This window comes from Pocillopora verrucosa, chromosome 4, assembly GCF_036669915.1.
Source record: "Pocillopora verrucosa isolate sample1 chromosome 4, ASM3666991v2, whole genome shotgun sequence".
Classification (NCBI taxonomy): Eukaryota; Metazoa; Cnidaria; class Anthozoa; order Scleractinia; family Pocilloporidae; genus Pocillopora; species Pocillopora verrucosa.
This window is the reverse complement of record NC_089315.1, coordinates 20,868,287-20,883,705: the sequence shown is the minus strand read 5'-3', so window position 1 is coordinate 20,883,705 and position 15,419 is coordinate 20,868,287. Positions and strand designations below refer to the sequence as shown.

General features: G+C 36.3%; 1 protein-coding gene across 2 annotated transcripts in view; it reads left to right on the top strand.

The window, feature by feature from the left end:
- Nucleotides 1–14,535, top strand: part of LOC131773122 (importin-11) — a 54,903-nt gene extending 40,368 nt beyond the window's left edge. The window contains exons 22-38 of one of the 2 annotated variants that reach the window (XM_059089094.2): nucleotides 1,423–1,456; nucleotides 1,910–1,950; nucleotides 3,299–3,364; nucleotides 3,983–4,033; nucleotides 4,274–4,387; nucleotides 5,090–5,164; nucleotides 5,636–5,676; nucleotides 6,472–6,548; nucleotides 6,888–6,967; nucleotides 7,059–7,139; nucleotides 8,479–8,574; nucleotides 10,689–10,802; nucleotides 11,374–11,418; nucleotides 11,675–11,751; nucleotides 11,906–12,001; nucleotides 13,151–13,223; nucleotides 13,961–14,535. In XM_059089094.2, coding sequence (XP_058945077.1) covers nucleotides 1,423–1,456; nucleotides 1,910–1,950; nucleotides 3,299–3,364; nucleotides 3,983–4,033; nucleotides 4,274–4,387; nucleotides 5,090–5,164; nucleotides 5,636–5,676; nucleotides 6,472–6,548; nucleotides 6,888–6,967; nucleotides 7,059–7,139; nucleotides 8,479–8,574; nucleotides 10,689–10,802; nucleotides 11,374–11,418; nucleotides 11,675–11,751; nucleotides 11,906–12,001; nucleotides 13,151–13,223; nucleotides 13,961–14,122 — 1,323 coding nt within the window. In that variant the 3' untranslated portion in view covers nucleotides 14,123–14,535. The remainder of the gene's footprint in view (nucleotides 1–1,422; nucleotides 1,457–1,909; nucleotides 1,951–3,298; nucleotides 3,365–3,982; nucleotides 4,034–4,273; nucleotides 4,388–5,089; nucleotides 5,165–5,635; nucleotides 5,677–6,471; nucleotides 6,549–6,887; nucleotides 6,968–7,058; nucleotides 7,140–8,478; nucleotides 8,575–10,688; nucleotides 10,803–11,373; nucleotides 11,419–11,674; nucleotides 11,752–11,905; nucleotides 12,002–13,150; nucleotides 13,224–13,960) is intronic. The other variant, XM_059089095.2, reaches the window with a different exon arrangement.
- The last annotated feature ends 884 nt before the right edge of the window (nucleotides 14,536–15,419 follow it).

Here is a 15,419-nt window from a genome sequence, read left to right as displayed (position 1 = left end):
GTGACAAGCAATAAAGTTGCAGATAAATAAAATGGCAAGCATGGCAATTATAATGATTGAGGGAGCATCAATCAATGCAACTGCATTTGTTGGTGGAAGCTATCCTGCAAGACAAGTGGAGACCAAAATAGTGCTGAAAAAGAGAAAAGGAGGCATGATCTCACAGTGGAGAAGTACCAAGTGGCCTACAAAAAGTATCAAAAAAATCGAACAAAGCTCCACAGTAGGATTGCAACTAATGCCAGAGTCAAGGAGCAGGCAAAACAGAATTTTGTTGATAAGGATTATGCTTTGAAGCTGAACTACAAGATGCATAATCAAAATCTTCATCTGAGGAAACCACTACTGTCTGACTTCTACAAGCCAAGTACTTCACAAAAACAAGGTGAAATGATCTACGTCAGAGAAATGGCTTTGGCTTTGGGATTGGCTGCCAGTCATTTCTTGTGAACACAAAAGAAACTGGAAAGAAAACTTTCAAGAATCTGCCATGGCCCTAAAGCCTTTTGGAAAGGACTGCCTGCTGTGAAGAAGTTGGCTCAAGAAGCTGGAGTGTTATAGGACATTGCAAAGCTTTGGCTGATGAAGCAAGCCATCTGGCAGATTTAATTGCCTGCCCTGAAGCATATCTCTAGACCAACTTTTGATGTAGAATCTCCAAATGAAGTTCATCACCCTGATGAAGGCTCCTGAGAGGTAAGAAATTCTACTGGTACGCATATGCAATTGTTGATGTTGCAAGCAGATGCAAGGCTGCTAAACCTCTCACCTCAAGGAGTTCTTTTGAAGAGTCAAAAGCTTTTCAGACAGTCTATAAACATGGATCACTGAGGTAGCCAAAAGTTCTTCTGGTTGATACTGGGCATGAATTCATGGATGATATCAGAAGAGAGATGACAAAGCATGATATGACCAATCAGTTTACACAAACTGGACTAAGAACATTCAACTGAAAACAACTATTCACTCAACCTTGATGATGACTTCCACTCAGGTCGTCAAAACATCAGTCACCACTACTGAAAACAGTCCTTCTCAGGACTACACTCCCCTGGACGATCAAACTACACTATTACATGTCACTCCTGGGTTCAAACCATTTATTGTATTGTAAATATTATTCACCTCTGAAAAATTCAAGTTGCCTTAAATTCAAGGTTGATTTGAAAATGTGCAAAAACTGTCTTTTTGCAATCAAGGTTGATTTTAATTTTTATTTCAGTGACTCATAGCCACTTTGATTATCAGTTATGGGCACAAGAAAAATTTTTCATCACCTGTGTGTCCAGTTTCTGTCTTAATGTCAGTTGCAGGTATTGCCATTAGTTCTTCCTTGAGAATATGCTATCTTGACCAGTTTGGGCCCATAACCTATGATAGGAGATTATATATGTTCTTCAGTTTTATTATTTGTTTCCTTAGGTCCGTCTTACTGCAGCAAATACACTTAAGACTGGTATCCTTCGTAACCATATATGTATTACCCATCTTTCTATAGAAACAGCCTATCACTTTGAGCTTCAAAATTTAAGTCTGCCTTGCATGTAGAAAGGAAGCTAACAGATTTTGCAGTTCATACTGGAAGGGTTTAAAAACATTAGCCATACCCACTAGTAACATGATAATTATATCCCTATCATTATTAGAAAATTTAATTATATGTGACAGTGCTAGGGTTGTTTTGTCATAGTGTAGCCTTTTCCTTTAATATGTAATGGTTTTTTAATGGCATTCAACTTTTGTAGGGCTTATTTCTTTTAATGTAGGCAATCTGCATGAAATAAGCTCTTGCCTAAGAAGGAGTTGGCCCATGATAACTTAGATTACTTCAGAGCAGACAAATTTACAAAAATAAAAAAATCAGAGGCATCAAAGTTAACCATTCCATGATTTCCTTAATCCTTATCAGCTATTGATGATGTAGAATTTTATTTAGAAGACTTTGTTCAGGTATAGCTTAGGAGGATGAATATAATGTGTATACTTTAAGTATCAGGTTCATTTTGAGGCAAAACATTTCATTTTACCACTATATGTCTTTGCAAGTGTTCATGAAGTAAAGTGGTGAATCCCATTATCAGTTATTCAATTGAATATTATACTAAGTTTTAAGGATGTTGATCAGAAGTCTAGAATGTTTGATTTTAAATGATGCTGTTCTTCCCTTTTTTGTGAAAATGGACATAGCTTAAAAGACTGCACACAACCCCAAATCTTTTACCTTATAATGACAATCACTCAAGCAGTTGAGACTAATGTAGAGAGAAAGTCAATTTAGAATTTAGCAAAGTAGGTCCAAAAATAATATCAAACATTTCCCAAAAGGAAACTAATTGAGTGAAAACCCTCTAATTCTACAATTATCTAATTTATAATAAGTTGTTCTCTCGGTGGTTTCCTGAGAAAAAAATCTAAATCAGACCTCTTTGTAGAATGGGGATCAAAATCCACCAATAGCATTAGAACACCATGATACAGATGGTAACTCATGAGCAGTTGACCCCATCACCTGATGAAGACTAGCCGTTGATAGGCAAAATGTTACCATCTACATCTCAAATGACTACATCATGAGACAAACGATTATACATTAAACACACACCTTGGGCACTTTGTATTGTAATTGTCTTGTGAAGAAAACTTGCTTGTTTTAATGAGCCACAATTTGGCCAGATTTCGTTGAACATTTCATGAGACAAACGATTATACATTAAACACACACCTTGGGCAGTTTGTATTGTAATTGTCTTGTGAAGAAAACTTGCTTGTTTTAATGAGCCACAATTTGGCCAGATTTTGTTGAACATTTCATTTTCAGATTCTGTATTAGTGTTAAATTTGACCTGCCAAACTATTTCAGTTTGTGAACTATTGCAGATTGTGAACTCTGGCAGATTGTGAACTTTGATGGTTTGACATTTTTGACAGCTGTAGGCTTCTGATTGGCCTATCGTAGCATTTTTTATGACAATATAGAGCATACTGAAGACATGTTTGGTCACGTGAAAATTCAAATTTGTAAGTAATTTGTAATAGTAGGTAATGTGTGGGGACTTTGACAGATTCTTTATTATAAAACAAATAAAGAAGCCTTGACTGTGCTCTCTTCTGTTGCAAAGCACTTAGGAAGTGGCGAGAGCACTCACGAAGTAGGGAGAAACACTTTGACTATATCTCATGTTTCCTTCTACACTTATTAAGTGCTCTAGATCATGCTTCCTGCATGCTTTACTACAGAACGGAGCTCAGTCAAGGCTTCTTTAGCTGTTAATTAACTCACCGAGAATGTCAATTTCAGTTTTTGGATGGAAGCTTTGAAGTACTATTTAACCTCCTCAAGTGTACCAATGATTGTGATACTAAGGTACCTTTTTCAGAAGTTCCTTTTAATCAGTAAGATTAACACTACATAATAATACAGTGATCTGATCAGAAGCTGGTCCAAGAGGATTTTGTAGTCTTTTGTTGTCTGCTCATAGAAGTGGTTGGAAAGGTATGACCTCAAAAGCTAATACTGTAAAAACCATACTTTGGTATACCACTTTGCAATTAAGAAAATCCATTTCATTTATTTCAAGGTGAGCGTAAAGATACAGTTATACCAAAAATCCAATGAAACTTAGAGAGCAGTAGCACTTATACTTAATGTACTTGAGTTGTTTAGCTATGCAACAGTAGATATATTTCTCTTGACATTGTAATCGGCATGATGAACTTGACTTTTTGAACTTTTACCAAACAAGAGATTGCTTTCTGACAAATCTGACTTCAAGGGGTGGTGTGTCCTTGTTTTTGAAGTCTTAGTTTTCAAGATGCTTCTATTACAACCAGAACAGTTACAGAAATAAGAGCATGCTGTACCTGTGAGATAACAAATATAAAAGAGAAAGTCAGTGGAGGGTACGGCAGATGTCCAGAGGTATTGGATGAATATGTCTGAATTTTTTTTTATCCTTTGTATGCTAATACAATTTCCTTACAGATGCAGGTGCTTCATGTGTTATCATTACTTATTCAACGAATAGGAAGCAAGGTCTGCGGAATTATTTATCATCTTTGAAAAATGAAATTCTTTGTTTTGATACATGTACAATGTTTCCATTTTATGTCATGTTTGTTTGATATAGATAGCATTGTCATAGAGCTATTGTTATAAGTATTTTTGTGTACCATATGCTTGTAGACATAGCTTGTGGCACAAACATTGACAGCTTGTCCTTGCCAGCTTGCACCAGAACTAACCAATAAATGTTGGTTTTTTTGTTTGTTTAAGGTCCAGTCATTTGCTTCCCCACTTTCAATCTACCTTCCCGAGTTGTGGCAGGCATCTGGTGACCATAACATGCTTCAATGTGCAATTGTCTCCACAATGACTCATCTTGTAGAGGTCTGAAGAGATTTTGTCTTGTTTTCAGTTATCCATATTGAATTTTAATGGCAAGGTTATTTCAAAATTTCAATGCCTCTAATGGGTACCACAAAAGACTTTTGTTTGAAACAGAAAAATACACAACACACAATCTTCCCTGGAAAAATAAGATGTTAACTTATTCTCTTAAACCTACTTGTACAATTATGGGGCACTGGCTGAGCATGTGTTTCAGGCGAGAAAGACCCTTCAAACTTGATGAAAGCAGTCTTGGCAAAGGATGAAAACTTCTTATATTATACCACGACATGATCTTAGCAACTTAAGTCTTTCTAAAGACTGCACAGATTTCATTTCATTTCATTTCACCATTTCATGGTTTAGCCAGGAAAGCTTTTTCCTATTAGACTGTTCAGCTTAGTTGTACTTTTAAACCCAGCTGTTACCATAGGCCAACAACTTGAAATTTTGCAATATTTTGGAACATGTTCCAGGCTCCAAATAGGGTTTGATTCTACTATACATTTAAATAAATCATATATGGCATACTAGCAAAAAAAACTGGGTTAGTCACCAACTGTATAGAAGATATTATCCCAGTAAACCACTAATCTCTAGATCCATCAAGTAAATGTATCCTTGGCATGAAGACGGTATCTGCCAAGCATGAGTTGTGACATTTGCTGTTAAAGTTACTTTGATAACTCTGTTGTTTCACAGGGCCTAGGTGTATGGAGTGAACAGATGTACCCTTTCCTTCTGCCCTTGATTCAGCTCAGTACAGATGTTTCTCAGGTAATTGATGCAATACTAGTTTATTTTAGATGCAGTGTACTTTCCAAATTCCCCACACAGCACATAGAATCAATCATTTTGCTGAAAACAGCTCTTAGATTGTTGAACAAATTTAATAAGAAAATAATCCTTTTGCACAATTAAATGAGGGACAGAAATTCAACAAACAATGAAGTGAGTGAAGGTGTGGGTCAGCTGGCCTCTTACATGTTGTAAGGATTTGGAGACATTTAACATTTTCTGGAGACAGAATGACTTCACTGCCCCCAAGTGCATGGTCGACCAGTAATGCAGAGATATTATATTTCATTGTATTATTAATTAAATCATACTCCACTACACTTGAATTATTCTATACTAGAGAATCTTAAATCATACTTTACATATACAATCCATGATTAAATTATATTACACAGAAGATGACCTTGCTGGTGAACATATCTTTTATTTGCCACTGTTTCATTTTTTAAGCCATCACACATTTACTTAATGGAAGATGGACTGGACCTTTGGTAATACTTTTCTTTGCTGCTTCAGTATTTTGTAATAGATTTAAACTTAAAGATAAGCCTCACATGCTTGAGATAGTGTGAAGAGATACAATATTTGTCATGATTGGCTATGAACAATGAGGCAGACACCATTTCAGGAAACATCAGTTCCCAGAATACTTAAAGATCTTGCCATAGTGTATCCCAGGGTGTGAAAAACATTGGGTCAAGCCCAAGGGGCAGGTTGTTTGAAACTTGCTCAACACAAATTATAGTTGTACTCCTTACAAGATCTTTAGGTGGACATAGCAGGTATAAACTTGAATGATAAGCAATTGTGGTGTGAAGGATGTGTTCAGTCTCATGAAAGAGAATAAACTGTTCCCTGTTAGCCATGTTTCCCCTTTTACTTTTCAGCATCTATGCCTAGTGAATGACATCTTTATTTGATTAATTACAATTGATTCCAATAAATCTGTCTTTTTAAGAAAAGGGCTTCAGGTAACAAGGTTAGAGTTATTAAGGTTGAAATTATGAAAGCAAAAATAAATACATGAAGCAAAACTTACCTTTGAGTTAGGGAGAAACTTGAGTTGTGGAGGGTTTTAAAGAAAGATGAAACCTTGGAGGATAATGCAATTCGTTTTGTGCTTCAGAATATCCTGAATTATGTGGTTCCTGTCATATTGGAGTTTTAATCATTGTATTTATGGGACAAGGCACCTTTTTGAGTGAAGTGATCGGCTTGACTGACTTAAAGTGTACATTTTTGATAAAATCATCTATTAAACTTTTCTGTATGATGTGTATTTGCAGGCACAATGTTTTGATGAATGCATCATGTATGGCTCCTGAATTGTTGCAGCTATTTGCTAATATGCCACCATTATTGGGTCAGTGAAAGTGTTATACGTTTTCAATAAGACAGTCATCACTTTGTGCTTTTTAGTTCATTTCTCGTCATATATTAGGTAAGGTGGAATCAGCTGCTATGCATCTCTCTGCCCTATAGTTATAATTTTCAAGAGGTACCACAAGAAGCAATGCATCCATCCCAAAGCTACCATACCAAAACTCCATTCAAACTTTTGAAGCAGCTAAGTTTTAAGGGTGGTTGACTTTTGCTTGAAACTGTCACTGTATGCAAGAAGTTTATAGTTTTGTTACTTTTCTTCACTTCCTTTACACCTTCAATCTCATTGAAATCTTTACTAAAATCACCTTAATTGCAGAATTAGGCTCCGAAAACCTCAGAACATGCTTTGCCATCGTGGAATCTTATGTGTTGTTAGATCCAAGAACATTTCTCCAGGTTTGATGTTATAATTTCACGTTTTGTAAATTAACAGTGATAGCAAATTATTCTTTTGTCATTTTTTTAATAACCCTCTTTCTTTTGACAGAATTGTAGTGCACCTGTTGTGGATGCTTGCTTAAGAATGCTTGGAAATATAAAACCAGAGGGCAGCATTATCCTTTCTAGGGTAGGGGTGTATATTTTAACAACATTCAATTTCTATCAATATAATTGGTTAAGAACAGTTTGATTATTTAAAATTTTTAGTTTTAGTCTTATGTTCTAAAATAATTTAAGATAAAGATTGGGCATGAGAGGAAGAACAGCATATTTTTATTTTCCTAACATCTTCAAATTATGTAACACTGAAAGTGCATCCAACTCCGCCTTTTTTTTAATGAATCCACTAGCAGTGCTTCTGCAAACAATTTCAAGTTTTGAAAAAATATGCATATTTCTTTCCTTTCTCTAACAGAAGGGTTTTGACAGAACACATTTATAGAGATTAGCTTTGCTGAAATAAAAGCAATAGCTGCCTTCAGACTAGTCTCCTTCACAGTAATTCTTTGAGATTGGGTGAGCATTGGTTATATCCCAAATAAAAGCTGGAATGGAGACTATTATCAGACGTTTTCGGCGTAGTTTTAATTTTGCATCAGTTTTACCACGTTTAGAACTATTGCCCCTGTTTCTAATATTCACACCAACTAAAAAGAGTTTATGAAGCCCTTTGTTTAACTGTTGGTTCTTGGCAAGTGTATGGCCACATTCTTCAAATCTTCTCACGGTTCAGAATATTATTCCCACCACAATTATTCCTAACAACCGCAATATTGACTTGAATCTTTTGTTTTCTTAAAAAAAAAGCTTTTTATTTGCTGGCGAGTTTCCTTAAAATTATCAAAGTTCAATCACACCTAGATGCCAAATCCCAAATTTACAGCAAATTCCGTTTTGATGCTTCAGACGAGAGAGGACCATCAGGGCCCTCTCGAAGCAGTTCTGTGGTGCAATGTAGTAATTTCTCCTTTTCTAATCAATTAATAACTATATACATATTAACTTTTGGTGATATAATAATAATAAAAAGTGAAAAGTGCATTACTTTAACGGGTAATTATGCCGAATTAAACACAACAACGTCGTGTTTTCGAAAAGCTAATTAAAAATTACTCAGAATTGAAAACCCTGAATATACCTATTTTTATTTAAAGTTGCCAAAGTTGGTACGTTCTCCTACTAGATAGACAGACAGAGGCCTATATTCAGTTTTTAAGGCTCAGGGTGGTTCTTCCAGGTGCTTGAAAGTAACCTGCTATCAATAGGAGCCCTGAGCTCAGAGCATTTAGAGATTCTGAGATATTTCACCGATCCAACGTTTGGTATAAAGCTGTAGCTGTGCCTAATATTACACTTTTAACTAAATGTAACTTAAGTAACATTGTGAGAGATGTAACACTCCTCGGTATTTTAAATCCATTCTCTTATTGCTTGCCCATGTTTTTTATTTTATTTGGTTCTATCAGGTTGTTGAAACTATCATAAAAGTCTCTCCTCTCGATGGTCCTCAGGTTTTCGCACCAGTGTTGCTGAAAATATTGAACATGATCATTGAGGTTGAGGTAAATTTTCCTTACTAACAGTTATGAAACAAGAAGACCTTAGGAAATATCTTATCTTAGTTTATCATGTTACGATCATTCACAACATAAATATATTATAGTAGTGGATGGGTCAGCCCTAGGGCTTGAATGCAATGTAGCTCAGTTGCTCTAGGTTATCGTTGAACGAGAAAAGTTCGCGTGAGAGTATATTATGTTCCTACCATGGTAGAATCCTTTTGTTAGTGATCCTAAGATATGGGACCCCATAAGTATAATGCATGCGCAATAACTAGCATTAGGAGCACGCAAGCAATTGAGATGCAATAACTTGCGGACTATAAGAGTTCTTTTATCGTGAGTGTATAAGATCCATTTACCAAAAAAGAGACTAGAGTCCAAACTCCGTAGAAAATATGTATTAAACTTGTTAAATGAACCACAACATTTGGCTAAAATAGAAACTCAGAAACGTCTTTAATTTCCAAACAAAGGAGTGACAAATTTACGCGAACGAAACCTCAAAAACAATTAAAACTCCGCGAAAACAAAACTAAAAGTTCGCGAGAAATGCCCACGTCAGTTTTCCAATGTCAAGGTTAAAGTTCTTTGACATGATTGGCTAATTTGTGAAATCACGCGCGCCGCGCGTCAATACAAAAAGAACACGAAGAGGGGAGAGGAAGAGAAAAATTGTAACTTGAAATTTAGAAAAACAAAAGAGATTTTCTACAATGAGGAGCTTGATATTCCATTCGGAAAGTAAGGGCAAGAGCAAATAAAGGTATTCTTCTTATTTCACACTGCGTTTGAATATCCTACTGCAAATGAGTTCTTGCGTCTTCAACTGTAGAGAAGCCCTCCCAGAACCACAATACGGAAAAAGATGGCGTCGTGCACGGACTCTGGGTAAATCGACCAACTCGGTGTGAACAAACAGTTTCGCAATGCCTGGAAGGTACTCTGAATGGCTTTTAAATGGAAGTAGGTTTCTGCTTGCTTACAAGTGGAAGGAAAGTCGTCCGTGTGTTGTGTACACTTTTGCGGCGGGCATAAGTATAGATCTAACAATATACCCGCCTCAGTTCAGTAGAGTTTTATTAGTACTCTTAGAAATGAATGTTCGACAGAGGCCCACCCAAAGGCGAAAATAGCACCTGAATTTCAAGAACTAAACGCAGAAGAATACAGAAAACTGCAATGTGAATGTCAAAAGGAGATTGAGCATTTATTAAAGCGTATAAGAAAGCTTAAAGAGTGCATAGAAGTGGAGAAGTTTAAAGTTAGTAAATTTATGGCTTCTGACCCGGACATAAGGTTTTACACAGGACTACCTGACTACCAGACCTTTTTTAAAACCAAGACCAGGCTTCTTGCAGAATTATAACGATGGATACACAAATGTTTCAGAGATCATTTATATTTTGTACCTGGAGGAAGACCTCAAAGGTTTCGTCACATCAATGAATTATTTTTAATAATGACGAGGTTACGTCTCGGATGTATGGAGGATACCTCGCCAATCGTTTTAACATTGTTCATCAAGAGGTCTCAGAATAATTGCCAGCTGGATCGATCGAATATTGGAAAGACACTCAGACCAGTACAAACTGACAGAACTACCGTGCTCTTGTGTCCGAACTTGCATCCAGAGTATTTATTTCTACGAAACAACATTTCTAAATAAATCATGGAAAAAATTCACATAAAATATCACTTCTCCACATCACAGTATAACATTTTTTTTGCTTAGCGCTTAGCGTTGCTTCATTCCCTTCTTGAATTTTTGTAATGGCGTGGAACTCATGAATTCTCACAATTTATGATTAATGATCGAGTATGAATTAGATTGTCGATACACGATAGTTGGGAGCATCGAGTGTAGAGTTTCAACTTTATTTTAGTCAATCGTGCTGGTGTACAAACCTGAGGCAACGTAACTCCTGATACACTTAGCGCTAAACATAATTTTTGAATGCTGACGTATCAAATAATGACCATATCATTTCCTTCCGCTACTAGTATTTAACCTTTAAAGTAATGAGGGCCATGTTCCTTGATGTTACGTTCTGATACAATTGTAATTTCTGGGTTAGTAATTGTAAAATTACAAGATATGTATTTGTTTTGGTTAGGAACACACACCTCTTCTGGTTATCTACCTGTGCATAATTGGGGAAATCAGTTTGCATAATTACCATGCATTTGTTCATCTGGTCGAAAATGTTGCACAGCAGCTCAGCATCCAGGTATGGGAGGAGCGTGAGTGAATCTTGCATTGTTCTTTTACTATCGTTTTTTGTCTATGTCCTTTTGCGTTCCTGGTTCGACCAAAAGTTAACCTTGCAGCGAGACTTCCCAAGATGCCTCATGCAAATAGTGCAAGCTCTAATGTGGAAGCGCTGTAAGCAAAATTGTGTGATATATTTTCCTGAATAACTTCTACTAGAGGTGCGTAAGCGAGAAAAATATATTAACTTCGCCACAAGTCGTATGTGCAGTGATGATAAAACTGTTAATGTTTATAGTTCTATGGTTGCCCTAGTACCCCATAATGAATGTGCAGATGGATATGTTGTGTTAACACGTGTAATAGTTCACGAAAAAGTACATGCACCCCCCCCCCCAACCGAGACCTTCGTCAAGGGCGAATGGATTGCTCAACTGAGATCTACCTCGTACGCCAAAGTCCCCAAGTTGCTCAAAGACAGATCATTTGCTATAGACTAAGTGCTATGGAATCAAAATAGGTGTTGTCACTTTGCTTCTCAATGAAATCTTTTCCAAGTTTATTGGCTCATTAATTCTGATCTTTTCCAGGCTGGGAACGTTTTAAGCCAGCTTCTCGAGATATGGTTGGACAAAGTAAGCAAAATAATAACATGTAGAAATTTGAAATGCTTCCATCTTACAATTTTTTGGTGGCTGACTTAGTGTTGATTTTATCGTTTTTATATTCATTGCCTAAACTGATTCTTAACAGAATTACGGAAAGTTGTATTGAAATGTAAAGAAAATTTTTTCAATGTTGATTGTTTCCTTTATGGTGTTACTTGAAACCAGTGATTGTTTCATTATGAGAATGACATTATTGCCTTCATATTTGTCTTTTTTTGTGTAGATGGATTGCATGACACGGCTTGAACGAAGGAAACTCACTGTGCTGTCACTGATGACGCTGCTGCCGTTGAATGTGCTGTAAGACAGTTTTTTTACTTATTAAAAAGTCAAGGGAAAGGGGCAGTGGTGATTTGAGCACCATACACCCTTTTATTTGTTCATTAATTGTACTTGGTGTATTCTTAAAAAGGCGAGCGCCTAGCAATGATATTCATTTTAATTTTCGCAACAGCAATTGTGTCATGCAAAAGTTTGCAATCATTGTGGATGCTGCTGTTGATGTCCTACATGAGATTCACAGAGTGGAGGACGGCGGAACGCATACTGAGTGAGAAATTGTTATTCTTTATGAAACAGGAACATTCACTTGTGATAAACATAATTTCAGGAAGTTCATATTTCATGACATTTATGTCATTTTAATACCGCAGCATTAAGATTGTTTTTTTTGTTTTCTTGCTGCCTCTTGTCTTCAATGAAGTAAAAGCTTGTTTCATTTAATTGATGGTTTCATTGGGAAAGTGTTACGAATTTCATAAAGGTACTTTATGAACTCAAATCTCTTTACATTCGCCACCAGAGGAGAGAGGAAAATGACCATGCGATAGTCGAGCCGTTGTAGGATTTAGTGTTGTAATATTACACCTTCTTTTTAGAACGAGTACGGCGTAACACAAAATTTATCTAATGCAAGTACAGCAGAACAATATTATATCGTGACATCGAAGTCGAGCTTGCCTACTGAGAAGTTGTTGTTCGACCAGTCACCATAAAGGTTATCTTGTCAATAATGGTAATAGGACCGAGTGGAATCCAATTTTTTCTGTAATCATACGAGTGATTAACAAAATCGGACGACCGCGAAGCGGGAGTCCAATTTGTAAATCACAAGTTCTACCAGTTTATCATAACTGTTACAATTTCGGAAAAAAACACTGAAATACATTTAGGACATACATCTCCGGTAGAGACAACGTCTAAGGTAAAAAATTCCTCCATTTTGAAAATTCCCCTGTCTTTTTTGCTATGGTTATTGTGATCAATTCTGTGATTGGTAAATTTAGCTGAGTGGACTTAGTATGACTGCCTGCTTTAATTGTCCGATATACACCCAACTGTCCGATTACGACTATACAGAATGATAAGTGAAAAATAAAGCAGCTAATACACCAATCACGTTTGAGGAAATTGCAGTGGTTATGATTATTACTAGTATCGTGTTAAATCCATGTAGAGGTTGTAAATATGACGCAATTTATAATATTAAGTAGCTCCAATATGAAATGATGCGTGATGTTAACTTTAACATTATACTTAGAAGGAGTGGCTGTTACAACTGACCTTCAAGCACTACGAACTTTTGTCTTTACTATGTTTAAGGATCACAGTGGGAATATTTTTCTCTGCGATAGTATTGTTTACATTAGAGGCAATTGAGGGTTATCAATTCGGTCATCCTTTCTCCTGTGTGTTTTAGTTGTTTGGTGGTGCTTGTTGGAGATGGCGATGATGGTAACGAACACACCGAGGAACAAAAAAGGAAACGAAAGGTAATATTCGAACTAAACGGGAAGTGCATCATAAAGAAGTTTCCATAGGATCGTTCCAGAACATACATAGATGACAATCTTTGATAAATTTTCTTTAGACGGATGGAAGTGAAATTCCATTCACTTATTGGCTTTTTACTTCGTTTAAATTCGAATTAGCTTTATAACTCAGACTTTTTTACACTGAATAAAAAAGCGGTATGCAAAACATTCTACTAAGGTAGAATAAAAACGTCAAATGAATTTAAAGGGAAGATCACTTTTTCTGTAATTGCAACGAGAAAGTTTAGAGAAAGCTTGAAAAATACAACCTTGAACAGATTCGAACCCTTCACCTTTCTGCGGTACTCAGATAATGAGCTTGACAGCTAAGTTATCAAGCCACTAGATACCAGCTCCAAGTTTACCTCTAATTCAATTTTGCAAGATTGAAAAAGAACTCCTGAAGTATTGTGGTTCGGTGGGGAAATGTGTCCTAAGGAATTTCGTCCTTGATTGACGATTGTGATCGTTTAACGAGTAAAAAGGGTCGCAGTCAGATACACTTGAGTACTTTGTTTTGAATTTTTTTTCCATTCGTTTCATGGTAATGGGAAAAATAACAAAAAAAAGTTAACAAATAATCTGGAAAGATAAGAGGAAAGCCGAGATATGGCGGAATAAGTTCTCAGCTATACATGTTAATTTCAGTAAACAAAATCAATCTATCTGTGTTTGCTTACGACTCTGTTTTTCAGCTGAGCTTATCAAGTCCTGTGCACTGCTTTCCCTTGTGGAAATTCGTTCGAGACAAACTTCAAGAGTGTCGCTCAGTTTATGGACATGAAACCTTCCAGTACGCAATGGACTCCATGGACTCCGCTGTGGTCACTCAGCTTGGCACTTTTATAAACCACTAGAGCACTTTATGTCATCAGTAGAGGCGAATTTAAGAAAAAGCTTTTCGGCGTTAAACCTCAAGCACACTAAAATATTTCAACGTACCGTTGAGCTTCGGTTCTGCAGGAGTGTGCTAGTTGTCCTCCGTTTGAAACGTTGCTTCCGGGAAGCTGGTGTTTCTGCAAAGGTCGATCGAGGAAATGTGGAGCTGTATACGAACTGATACGTTAACCACTGATTTAGTCTGAATGCAAATTTTATGTAAAGGAGCGTGGAGATTCAATGTCCAATTCAAAGTCGTGAATTTAGTTTCAGTGTTTGTCAACCAGTGACATTCTCCATTCCTCGATGTTAAGACGTAATTAGATTCTTATATATATTTCGTGCAAAATAAGCGAGCACCACTTAAAAATAAATAAAGTGAACCCTCTCAGACTTTAAGTAAAGACTTAAACTGCGGTTTGAATACTTACAAAAGCACAAAGAGTGCAAAGAATCCTATATAAATTATCAGAGAGTGACTATAAAGTACAGCCTACTGTTCCCATTCCATCTTCCTACTCTCTATCTTTTATAGGGAACTTGTATGCGATGAAGGTAATTGTGCATCCCACAACAAGCGACTCGAGATAAACTGCATCAGCGCCATTAGCGATCGGCCGAGATCAAATAGTTGCGTTTGTTTTGTTTTGTTTTGTTTTGTTTTGTTTTGTTTTGTTTTGTTTTGTTTTGTTTTGTTTTGTTTTGTTTTGTTTTGTTTTGTTTTGTTTTGTTTTGTTTTGTTTTGTTTTGTTTTGTTTTGTTTTGTTTTGTTTTGTTTTGTTTTGTTTTGTTTTGTTTTGTTTTGTTTTGTTTTGTTTTGTTTTGTTTTATCCGCGTTCCTTAGTGGAGCGAGAGATTGTCTTGAGGGTCTCCAATAGGCTTTTTCATCAATCCCGTGATCCCGACTGAAATTTTCTCTCAATCCGTAATCCCTATGGTTTATACCGGCAAATCTTGATCAAGGATCGCTTTCATAATCGTTTCTTCAACCACAGTTCACGTTTATATGATTTTCATATATTTTCAGTTATTTATTCACTACTTGGATGGTTTATTTAATTTTACTTGAGCTCAGTGAAATATATGGAACGTCATAACGAATCACGCGCACCCTAGTCGAAGACGAAAGAGAGATCTCGTCAATATCCTGAAAATGGGAGGTATTTAAGCATTGTCCGAGGATACACATCGAACCAACATGTTGCCAATCTGCCTCGTACTTGGTCAGTAGTGATGCCTTCCCACGAATTCCGTACCCATCCTTCTTCAAGTTGA